At 33.2% G+C, this 12,532-nt stretch overlaps 2 protein-coding genes across 3 annotated transcripts; both read right to left on the bottom strand.

Annotated features, from left to right (window-relative positions):
• Nucleotides 1-4,589: 4,589 nt before the first annotated feature.
• LOC111018741 (putative ribose-5-phosphate isomerase 2) lies at nucleotides 4,590-6,252 on the bottom strand. The gene has a single exon (XM_022294971.2). The coding sequence runs from the start codon at nucleotides 5,739-5,741 to the stop codon at nucleotides 4,914-4,916; it is 828 nt and encodes a 275-aa protein (XP_022150663.1). The 5' UTR covers nucleotides 5,742-6,252; the 3' UTR covers nucleotides 4,590-4,913.
• A 2,479-nt stretch (nucleotides 6,253-8,731) lies between these two features.
• On the bottom strand, nucleotides 8,732-11,472 carry LOC111018630 (protein PIN-LIKES 2). 2 transcript variants are annotated; one of them, XM_088116969.1, is made up of 3 exons: nucleotides 11,401-11,472; nucleotides 9,157-11,092; nucleotides 8,732-9,065 (listed from the first exon to the last, which is right to left on the bottom strand). In XM_088116969.1, exon 2 carries the CDS (start codon nucleotides 10,865-10,867, stop codon nucleotides 9,512-9,514), a length of 1,356 nt encoding a protein of 451 aa, XP_087973095.1. In that variant the 5' UTR covers nucleotides 10,868-11,092; nucleotides 11,401-11,472; the 3' UTR covers nucleotides 8,732-9,065; nucleotides 9,157-9,511. The 2 variants fall into 2 exon arrangements, with proteins under 2 accessions (XP_087973095.1, XP_022150493.1); XM_022294801.2 differs by having other exon boundaries at nucleotides 8,734-9,076.
• Between the last annotated feature and the right edge of the window lie 1,060 nt (nucleotides 11,473-12,532).

Raw genomic sequence — 12,532 nt, 5'->3', positions numbered from 1 at the left:
AAATAAATAAGAAAAATAAGAGTTGTTTTTGTGTATACAAACCTTTACAAAATATATTTATTTTTTAAAAGGAAAAGATGTTAACCACTCACTTGATAATTGATAGAGAAATACGCTACTTCAAATTGACTCATATATCTCACACTCACACTCACACTCACTTAATATGTCAGGCAACATCTGGAGTTGCTTTCCAGATTACGAAATTTAGAATTGGTAAAAAATAGAAGGTAAGATTTTAATAGATTCCATATTTATCAACTGACAAATTGCATTTCAATTTCTATTAACTCTGAAACTAAATTTTCACCAATTACAATTGATTTATTAAACATTAGAAAAGAAAATTGGCCTAAGGAAGCATCTAGCCCAACCAAAGACAACAAGCAATGGTTTCTTAGATGGTAAGGAAAAGAAGGTTTGAGTTGGGTTAAGTGCATAGCCTTTTATCTTATAATTTAAGCTTCTAATATTCATTTCACTTTAACTTTACCAATTAGGCAGCAATCCTTTTTATGAAATTATAATATCAATTATTTTCTCTTTCCAGAAAAAAAAAATATCATAAAAAATCGTTATATTTTATATCCAATTAAAACTACCCAAAGTCACCCTCATATTTTTTTGAAGCAAGGCCCAAAGACTGTTTAATGGAAAGGAGAATTGTGATTTTATTATTGTTTTATTCTTTTTCTTGTCGATCTTTGATCACAACTTTAAGAAGATATGTGTTATCGTATGTGTCATTTCATTCTTAAAAATTTATTTGGTTCAACAACACGTCGAGGAGGGGAAAATCTGGAGATTAAAATTCTTAATAGTCTTTTGATCGAAAATATATATGTTTTAATCAATTGAACTAACTTGAATTAATCGTTCACAACAATCTGAATATTGTTATAATTAATCAACGATCTTATGTCATTAGATTTACATCAAGTAAATGTGTCAAAAAAAGGATGTATATGATGTTGACAATACAAAAACATTAATCATATAGTATAATTAAGTTAGAGAATGAATGGTGAATTGAGGTTGGGTTATTATAACAATTCCTTATATTTGAGGGTTTCTAAGCAAGTGGGATTTTTGGGTATATGTGCAAATATAGCATTTTTACCAAACAAGAAATCTTTTCAATTGTCTAGTTTTAGGGGTATGATTTTATTTTGTTATAAAAAGTGGGGCCAATGTGAAAACATTTTCCAAGTGAGACTTTTAAGTAGCAATCAAAAATTTGGAAAGCATAAAAGGGAGGCAACTGTGAGAGTGTGTGGGTCCCAATCCAAACTTTTTGACAATAGAAACCAATTTATCATTAAAAGGGTAACCATCCAATCCAGAGGAAAAGGACAATAAAAAAAAAGGGGAAAAAACCTTTTTATTTATTTATTTTTTTATATATATAAAGAAATTCTATTTTATGGAGTTTGTTGCATAAAATAGTATTATTAAAGTACAAATCAATAAGCCATGTTTTATAATTATTTTGTTTTTGGTTTTTGAAAATTTGGTTTGAGGTGGTAATTAGATAACTACTTTCATCTCAGTTTTGTTATATATTAAAAACCATTTTTATCTAATAAAAAGAACGATTTTAAAACTCAAACCAAAACTTCGAAACTAAAAGAAGTTGTTTATACTTTTGTTATTAAAAAGTAAAAGTATACTTAAAAACATGGTGAGCAAATTAGCATAATTTTGAAAAACAGAAAACAAAAAATGAAATGGTAACCTAACAAATAAATAACGAGTTCAACCAATATAATATAAGAATATAAATTTAAATTTATTTACATATGGTATATGATCATTCTTTTTTACAAAAATATATAATCAATTCGATTATTGATTAATATATCTATTAAAATTTTAAAACGCAATAGAAAAATACCCATAAAAACTTCACTTTCGTCTGTACCCGTTTGGCCCCTTTTTATTAACTTTTTTTAAAAAATATATTTGATATGACGATAACCAGAAATTAGGGATGTTCATGATTTTTTTTTTCAGTGAAAGAATTATTATTATTATTATTTTTTAAGATCTTGTTAATTTTTCCATGAGTACAACATAAGATTTTTTTTGTTTTAACAGTTGAATTATGCTAAAGTCGGCTTTTTAAGAATCTATTAATATGCCTTCGTATACTGAACTAATAATAGTAGTTCGATATCATATTCATTTTAGGAACAATAATTTTGCAATAATACTTCAAGTATTTATTGCTATTTTGGGGGTTTGCTTTGCTGTGTGAAAAAAAAGGGAAAAATAAAATCCTAAAATTGATGGAAATGGGCCCAGGATGCAGTGTTGTCATTATGCCTCAGACAGAAGAAAATGGGCCCATAACTGAAGATTCTTGGTTCCCAAGCTTATCATTCAGGCCCAGTTGTCTCTTTAAAGGGATGCAGATTCCTCTGGCTTTTTATCTGAAAATCAGTAACGAGTGAGAATATATATATATATAGACACACACGACACAAATGATTTACGAGGTTTACATTAATCATAGAAACCAAATTGAAATCTTCAAAACCATAGAGACTGGATTAAAACTAAAATTGCAACTTCTAAAATCATAAGAACCAAATTCAAACTTTGCGCAAACCATACAAATCAAATTTGTAATTTAACGATATATACATATATATATTTTGTACGAATCAATAACTATTCAAATAAAATATGAAGGAAAAGAAAAAAAAAATCAGAACTCGTTCAGTACAGCAGACAGATTTAATGGATGAAGTGTTTTTTGTCAAGTAGGGTTTAGGGTTTATTGAATTCACAGAATAATCTTCATCTTTGATTTTAATGCCATAAATTTTCCTATTATTCTAATTTGAAACTAAAATAGAATCAAGATCAAAGTGAAGATTCGAAGTATAAACATCTGGAACGTGAACAACGGGTAGCCACAACTTGAAGAAAGAGACATCATTGAGTTAACGACAAATTAAAGTGGGGGAGAGTGTGACAACCAAAATCGAGACAAGTGTGTTCCTGTCCCGATGTGATTAAGGAGGATGGTGCATCGTGTAAGCATTTGCAACTTAATGTCATGTCATTGTCACCCTGCACAACTTTAGAAGAGAAATCAAATACATTGATTTTATGCAACTTTGAAGAGAGAACTTAGGTTCAGAGATTTTAAATCGCAAACTCGACGACATTTCATACAAATGTCGATGATGCTCCGAATGCAAGCTGCAGAGGACATGTGTTCTCCCCAAACACAGCTTGTTTCGTCTCCTGAAGATGTTATTAATTAACAAAATGCACAGCAAAACAGACTAAATTATGTCTCCCATTTTCTTTCAGACGCCTACAGAACAACTATTCCGGAAGAAAGTTCACATCAAAGCACTCGGTTTACGCATGTCCTGCATCGATTACAATCTCGGACTCCATAAGCATTGGGAGGAAAAGATTATCGGTTAAGAAACTTATCTGATTCAGAACCAATTCAGAGTATTCAGAGCTGGAAAGTGGAGAATGCTGATAGAAATTCTGAGTTTTTATCGGCAACAGCAAAAGATAAAATCAAGACACAGCAAAGAAACTAAGCACTTAACCCGATATGGCGAGTATCTAACCTCATATATAAAGATGCTCCATACAGAGTTGCTTCACTTAAGCGAACTAACTTTTGGAACCAATAAAGTTTACTCGAACCACAGTTCCACACGATTACACGAAGAAGATGACGAAGACCATATTCTTGAAAGGATATTGAAAACAAGAGAGGGTATGCAAGCATAAACCATTCAAAGCAAGAGTTAAATCACTCAACATGGCAGAAGATTCTTGCATTTCTAAAATGTATAACCAGCGGTTCAAAATCTTGGGATGGGTTCGAACGGAAGACGAATCTCCATTCGGTACCTGGCGGGGACTGGAAAATCTATGGCTGCTTTATAAACAAAGCATATTGTCAAGTAAAAATCATGTACAGTCATGAACATAATTCCTGCTTTATAAACAAAGCATATAATTCCTGTACTGTAGAAGTATGGAGCAATATTTTCAGCTGCAAGAACAAGAATCTTCTTAGAAGGGTTAATCCCTGAATACAAAACAAGGTTGCAACTCATAACTCCATAATCTTCCACACAAAACAAGGGTGTTAACAAGGCAATCCCTGATTCTTCATCAGAAGTTTTCTACTTTGTATTAGAAATTGAGTACATTGAAAAAGAAGAGTGGGATGGTAGAGAGTCAAATTCAAACCCAAGAAATTGGGTAAGAAAATAAAGTTACCTACTCTACAATGCATTGGCAAATGGTAACTCTTTAGTCCAGCTCTAAACTAACCATATTAACAAATGAAATTAGAGAGAAGAAAGAGAGAGCAAAAGAGTGTTGGATACAGCCAGAGCCAACCACAAACACAAGAACGATCCACAAATGAAAACTCCAAACAGCGATAACGATGACCAAACCAAAAATTTTCAAACTCAATCAACTCTCTTAAAGGAATTGTACACATGACAAGCAGAGATTTTATGTGTTCAAAGACAAAGTTCTAGATCCCACCATGAACTCCAAGCCAGCTATGGGGAAAGATGCAAAGAAATTCGGGAACATTCAAGAGATAAGAAAGCATATATTAGATTAGAAGGGAAACAACGACCAGAGCAAGTGAGACTGCTCATTAGAGAGAGAAAAAAAGGCTAATCTATAACTCTTCTTAGTAAGTTGTTCATCAGAGAGGCCAGTTCCTAAAAGTGTAGTAATTGGTTCTACTAAGGAACCAATAAATCTCCCCTATTACAGTAATGACCAATCAAGGTCCCCCAAGGATAAGATAGTTGAAGAAACCAAAAGAGAAAGGGGGGAAGAAAAGAAGTTCTAACAGAGTATACCCATTTGAGGAGCCATTAAAACAATCTCCACCTTGCTGATTCTCACTACTTATTCTTGATGGTGATCCCAAGTTCACCTGCAACAATCAAAGTGGTGGCCATACCAAGAAACATCCCGTGCTCAACAACACCAGCAAGCCGCAAAATCTCATCACTGGCAACGTTCAAATCCCCAATATCTTTCTTGAAATACAAGTCCACGATGTAATTTCCATTGTCAGTAACGAATGGTTCGCCAGTTTCGCCTGAGGTTCTGAGTTTTGCAACACAACCAGAAGCTTCAAACAGCTTCTGCAGGCGCATGGCGGTGAAGTTCCAGCAGAAGGGCACGATCTCTACAGGCATGGCGAGCCCGCTGCCTCCCACATACTTAACCAGTTTCGACTCGTCTACAATCACAACAAATTTCTTGCAAGCACCCTCCACCATTTTCTCCCTCAAGAGAGAGCCCCCTCGGCCCTTCACCAGATTGAGATGAGGATCGACTTCATCGGCGCCGTCGATTGCGAGATCGAGGATTGGGTGCGAATCAAGGTCGGAGAGCGGGATTCCTAAGGAGACGGCTTGTTCGTGAGTCATTTTGGAAGTGGGAATTCCTATAATGTTCTTCAATTTGCCTTGGCGTAACAGCTCTCCGATTCGATCGACGGCATGCCTGGCTGTGGAGCCGGTTCCAAGGCCAAGGACCATGCCGGATTCGACATATTCGACGGCCTTGTAAGCAGCAATCTTCTTCAATTCGTCTTGGGTCAGAATTCCCGGCGACATTGGCGGAGCCAGAAGCCCAGATGGTGCGGAAGAAGGTACCACAATGCCGGTTTCCATGGCGGATTTCTCCGACCCAATGAATCGGCGGTAGTAAGGAATAGCCATAACCGAGAACTTAAAAACCTTCAAAATCTAATTCGAAAAAGTGAGGACACCCCTAAATCAAAAGGGGGGCAACATGGGGCCTTGCGAATTCAAAAAACACAAATGAACAAATAAAGTCGAACGTAATCAATCACAGGAAGACACAGAGCAGAAGCAAAAAGGGAAAAAAAAGCTGAATCGAGCTACCGTCTGGGGAAGAGTGAGGCAGATCACGCGAACCCCAGTGGATTGAAAGTGTGAAGGAAGGAGGTTATTGATAATGATTTCTGTTTGGTTCTCGGGGAAAAAGTGGAACAATTGGCTCCATTTTATAGAAATGGAAGAATCGGATCAGGAATCAACGAGGAACTTCATAAAATAAAGCAAAAATTTCTTCGCATTTTAGAATTTGACGGATTTTTCTCTCTCTCTTTCAACAATTTGGAATTTTGACAGATTACAAGACGCGGCGCGGGAAATGAGCTTCCCTAGAAACTGTCCATTGACACCAGATTCCCCATCGACGGCTCATTCCCCGATGTTCTTCTTTATTAATTTTACCCTAATTTTTTTTATTTAAATTTATCGTAAATGTTGGAGTTTTTATTAATTTTTATCTTAATGATTTTTTTTGAGTACTTTATCTTAATGAATTTCCATTTACATAATCGTAGAAAAACAAAATTTGTATTCTCCTATGAGTTTAATAAATCATAAAATATATACCTAATACGGAATTATAGAATTAAAAAAAAATATATATATATACATATATTTATGGGTGAAATTACCCACCAAATTTTCAACAATTAAGGTGAAGAAAGCTTTTCTCAAAAAAAAAAAAAAGTGAAGAAAGCAATCGGGCCAAGCCATTTGAGTCGGACCACCCAACTAGACAAGATCTGAACTAATCCACTCGAACTCGAACCAATTCAAGAAGACTCCTCTATAAATAAGATGAGAGACAAGGTACACTCTCACAACTTCAGTCTACTACTCTCAACGTAACTCTTTGCGCTATTCTCAATAGATATGAATTTTTTTTAATTCGTAAATTTCGACATAATTATTCTATGGTCAATTTTCATAACGATCAAATTTAATTTTGTGTAAGTTTGATTTCATTGAAATTAGTACGTTTTTGGTTTTAGAGATTTCTATATTATTTTTCGTGAAAACCAGTAGACGGGTTAGAAATTTTTTTAAAAATTACGATAATGATAACATTTATCTAAATCTAAGGTCTATTTTAATAAAACTAGAGTTTTAACTCGTGATAAGTTTTAATTTTAACTTTCTTTTATAGTTATAAAACAAGAAGAAAAAATAAATTTAAAAGGATATACTTCATTCATGCCCCAGTTTTATTACTTATTTATATATAAAAATGTGGTTTCCAAAATTCCATCATTTTTGGGACGCAGACGAGGAAAATTTAGAAAGTCAAAAGTATAGAAATTATCTAAAATTTGGAGTATATTTTATCAAAGAGAAAAAGGAAGGAAATGAGATGGAGAAGTTTCGTTTCTCTTTGATAATTTTTCTTTTGACCCCGTGGTGGCGCCATCAAGTGCCAGACTTTATCCCTATCTTTTGTAGAGATAATTAATTTTTTAAATCGTATTTTCTAATGTCGTAGTCTATTTTTTATTTTTATTTTAACTTTTATACTTCTAAATGATTTATTTTGGTTATTTCATTTTTTTATCACAATTTCAATTCGACACCACATCCGATAAACTTCTTCAAATTTAATACATATACTATAATGAAACAGAGTTAAAATACATTATAAAATAATATTTAAATCTTATTATTAACTATTTAGTACAAATTTGATTGCATTTCAAGATGATGTGATTTTGAATACTTGTCCACTAAAATTTACGACTAAAATAATTTTTTTTTCTTTTTTTATTTATAGGATTGTCTCATCATAAGAATGAAGATACGTGGGCCAATCTTAAATTAAAATTGTACATTGGTCAAACAAATAAACAAGGCATGTAATTTGCCTTCATTACAATTCTCAACACATAGACATTGTTATTGTTATCAACTCCTTGGTATAATGCCTTTATGCCCTCAACCAACATCCCTATCTTTTGCTTTATTTTTCTCTCATCTCACATTATTACCATTCTTTTTTATTATTTTAAATATAATATCAAATAACCATTAAACATATCTACTTGTCTTCTCTTTAGGTTTAATTACAAATTTAACTCATAAATTTTGCGAGATAGATACTAAAACTTGATTGTATCTTATAAATATTTGAAGTTTTAATTTAGTGTCTAATAAATCCATACAAAATTGAAAGTTCATGAACTAACATTTTAAAAAACGACACATATAAAAAGAGTTTATGGACTAAATCAGTAACTTTTTTTTTCTAAAATAAAATATTGAAGAAAAGACTCCATATATATCAACAGTTTTCCAAATATGGACAAAATCAACTTAGTTCATCGGTAATTGATATACTTTTATGACAAAAAAGTAATGAATTCGAATCACTCGACCCCATTCAAAAATGCAATCTCTTTTAGAATGAATGGATTAGAATTTGGACCAAATCACATTAAAAAACAAATAAAAACAATTATAATTTAAAAAATGATGTTCACGTGTATAAATATCAACATAAAAATGGGAAGACATTGTAAAATTCAAAACAAACAGGCAGTTTTCATTCTTCAATGGACAATTTGGAGCTCATCTATGGAAATATATATATAAAAATTTTCTTCTTATCTCTAAAGCATGCCCCACAGAAAATCCTTCCTAGTATGTAACAATTATATTTACAATATTATAAACATTTTTTAGATATTTAGTCATGAATTAAAGTTGTTTTTTTATTCAAAGAACTAAAACTTGACTCAATCAATTTTAGATTAAGCATTTCAAATTGGATGGGTTATTTCAGTTTTTGTGGTTGTCTGAGTTATTTGAATGTCTAAAAATAAAGAATAATACTTAGATGCTTACCGATCCACACCCATTTTTGTGTTGACTATCAACAAAACTTTGAGAGCTTTGAAAAACAAATAAATATCATTGTTTATGCATTTCTCTGTTCTAATAGTAAAGAATTTGGAGGTAGAAAAAGATGAGAGCTGAAAAAACAGATCTTTCAATTCCAAAACAATATTCTATGATCTCAGGAAAGATCTAATTCTAAAATATCACAAAAAGATATTCAATGTTTCATCTTAATACCTCAAGCGGCAAAGGAGTTTGTAGAAATGTTGGGGGAGCTGGAAAAACTCACAAAGAGGAGTGACGTTTAAAAGTTGAGAGCTTCCTAGTCTTTACAGTGTAATCTTGGACTACAGCGACCTGCGCACAACCTAAGAAAGAAAAATAAGTCTGGGATACTATAAAACAAACTTGATAAATAATGGAAATGAGAATGAAAAATAATCACAACCTTCTTCTTTGTAGGCTCTGCCAACGGAACGATTATCAAAATTAGTTGACAGTTCTTACTGTGCAATCCATCAACTTACACGGGGACTCGAGTCTCAACGGAATCTTCTCTTTCTTTCGAGTCTCTATATAGAGTAAAACTCAAGGAGGTCGTTGTCCACCATTATGAATGAATTTGTTTTAAAAGTTAAATATTCAAATCTTCACTAAGCTAATACATACAACAAGGGAGGAAAAGGAAAAACAAACAAACAATGATGCTTTGTTTGAACAAAAGCACATGATAAGGAGTGGTGCAACCCAATATCATTAGGCTTTCAACAGCCATCAGCAGCAAGACATCAATCATTTAATCATCAAACATATACGACTATCTTGAAGTATATAATAATATATACAGAAAGGGAGAAGAGAGCAAATATATGTTGCCAGAAGAGAAGTGCAGAAGCTTCCCTAACTGCATATCCTCTCAAGCTGGCAATTGCTCCCAATAAAATAGCACTTGGGGTAGTGTATTGCAACAGAAGCACAAACCTGAACATTGGATCCCCAGAGACAAGAAAATTCAGCTTATCAGCCAAGGTGACTATCCCGATTCCGAACAGGGGAAGCACCAAGAGCCTTGCTATGATTATACTGATTGTAGTTTGATGGCTCAATTTTGATATGTTTGGGCCCTCCGCAAGCATACCCCCAAGAACAAGCATCACAGAAGGCACTGTTGCACGGGCTAAAATTTCTAGGCTGTCTTTAACAAATGATAATGGGGCATCATAGTCGAAGAAAAGTGATTTCAGTCGTGGAATCAGCCCAATAATGATGGTAACTAGAGAAGCAATTGTCGGGGGTTGAAAGATGTGTTGTATTGGAGTTTGCTCAGCAACAATCTTCATCCTCCTAACTACATCGGGCTGAGCCAAGCAGTTGATGGATTTGGGACTGTCAGTACTACAGCCTCCTGAGAGTTCGATATCAGTAGAAGTGCTCTGCGATGTACTTGAAATGCTATTGAAAATTCTAGCAATGGTAGGCGTCTTAGAATGTTCTGTTTCTTTATCCTCAATTCCTGGCCATTCAGCTTCTACAAGGAGAGGCCTGCTAAAATCGTTATCAGCTTGTTCTTCTTCCATCTCAATACGTTCATCTACAATCTCACAACAATCCAGTGGAGGTTCCATCATGTGATAAACGAAGGTATAGGCAAGAATCACAGAAACCCATTGGGCAAGTGATACATAGGCCACCCCACTGGAGTGACAATGTTGTCCAAAAGGGTTGTCTCCAGTGTGACAAACTGACCCCACAATTGCAAGAGGGAGATTTCCAGTATTACCAAATGCTGTCATGATGACAGTCAATCTATTTAACTGAGGGGGTGGATGACATATAATAACCACCAAATACCCAAGAACACAACCGATGCCCGTGCTGAGTAGGACATTTATTGGGATAAACCACCACTGAGACAGATTCTCGAGCGTGATACTTCGGCCAAGTTCAGTAAAAATCAAGCAGGGCAAGAACAGGGCAAAAACAAGCTTGCTAAGCAGCTTAAACGTCGCTCTTGGGATGACCTTTGTCTTTGGGTGGGCAAGAACTAATCCAATTACTGTTAGGCACAGAAGTTTCAATAATGGCACAATTGCAGCGAGTGCGTCTTCTTCACTAGACTTAACGCTTCTTTCATAAAGCAATCTGAAGTATCCAGACATCTTTTCTCCAAGTATTACAGGAAGGCTGGAAGTTTCTTTTTCAACAAAGAGTAACAACAAGAGGTCCACCAACTCAAAAACTCAATGAATAGATAATTTCTTCAAGAGCACTAGCAGAAGTAAAATTAAATCTCAAAAAAAAACAAAAAAAAGCATATAGAAAGGAACAACCAGAATTACGTTCCACTTGGCTCGAAATACTAAACCGCAATGAGAGAACAACATCTGCAAAAGTTGATGATTATTGATTATAACACGCAATGTATCAACTAAGCGTAATTTTTCAATTGAGGAGAACGCTATTTGCTAACGAAAATCAAGACAATTCGTAACAAATCAAAAAACAAAAAAAGCAACTCAGATCTAAGAGGTCATATCAACAATGACAATAACAAGACTCGACTATGTAATATTAATCACGCGAGGTCGAGAATCAACATAGAAAATGACTGCAATGCATTATGCATAAGCAAGAAACTTAAAAATCAAATCATTAATCAAACTGAGAATTGGAAGAGCGAAGAAGAACTTACGTGCGCGGAAGAAAACCGGGAGCGCTCGAGAGAATGCCACGGGATGGCGTTTGAATGAATGGCGAACCGAAGCCTGCTTAAAATTTTATTTCATATAACTAATTTCTCCGGAAATTGCAAAAAATAACAACCCAAAAAGTTTTTTTTTGTCTCATTCTAATTTCCCACGCCAGCTTTACTTTATACATTTGACATTAAATTCCAACGTTAAAATAAAATTAAAAAAAAAAAGAGCTTTAACGGTTTGATTTATTTTAACAAATTTTTATTTTTTTCCTAACCCCTCACCAAAACATCCTGGACAGATCGGGAATTATTCTTCGTTTATTTTTTTAAATCTCAATTAAATGTTGATTCTTTACGAGAATTTCCATATTTTAAATTCCCACAAGAATTTCTATTTTTAGGAAAATTTAGTAAATTTATTGAATGTTTCATAATTCGTATACAAATTTAAAATTTTAATTTCAAAATTCAAATTATCAATACACATAAATGCCAGCTATAGTGCTAATACCCGAAGTAGTGAATTAGATATTTACCACAGGCCGGACAACTAGGAAGAGAAACGTAAATATCACAATAATGTCTTGTAAATTTTATATACATGTATTTAGGTTTAAGATTTTTAAAAAATGTATTATAGTAATAATATAAAATGAGTTCGAATGAGTATCTATCTTTCTTCTCCACGCTACCTCTAATAATTTATACATTTGAGATGGAATTCGAAGGCTTAAAATAAATAAATTATATAGGTTTTTAATGGTTTAATTTATTTTAAAAATTTATTAATTATAGTATAAATTATGATTTTCTCAAAAAAAAAAAAAAGAAGAAAAAGCCCGGACGGGTGGTGATTTATTATCCTTAAATCTCAATTAAGAATCTCACTCTTTGAATTCTCACAAAACTCCCTATTATGAATGAAAAATTATTAATTTTTGTAAGAATGTTTCATAACTCATAAAACAACAAATTATAAAATTTAAATTTCACAATTCAAATTATCAATATAAAAAAGTGTCACAACATAAACATATTCAACGTCTCTATTTAAGTCACAGAAAAAATTTCCCTCGTCTCACTCCATAGGATGCTTAAATGATAATTTTTTACTCATCTAAAGGGT

Source organism: Momordica charantia, assembly GCF_013281855.1.
Source record: "Momordica charantia cultivar OHB3-1 chromosome 9 unlocalized genomic scaffold, Mcharantia_2.0 BLBB01000009.1, whole genome shotgun sequence".
Classification (NCBI taxonomy): domain Eukaryota; kingdom Viridiplantae; phylum Streptophyta; class Magnoliopsida; order Cucurbitales; family Cucurbitaceae; genus Momordica; species Momordica charantia.
This window is presented reverse-complemented; position numbering and strand designations above follow the sequence as displayed.

What these genes read in the sequence shown, in the direction of transcription:
- LOC111018741 (XM_022294971.2), bottom strand. Translation starts at nt 5,741, where the DNA reads ATGGCTATTCCTTACTACCGCCGATTCATTGGGTCGGAGAAATCCGCC.
- LOC111018630 (XM_088116969.1), bottom strand. Translation starts at nt 10,867, where the DNA reads ATGTCTGGATACTTCAGATTGCTTTATGAAAGAAGCGTTAAGTCTAGT.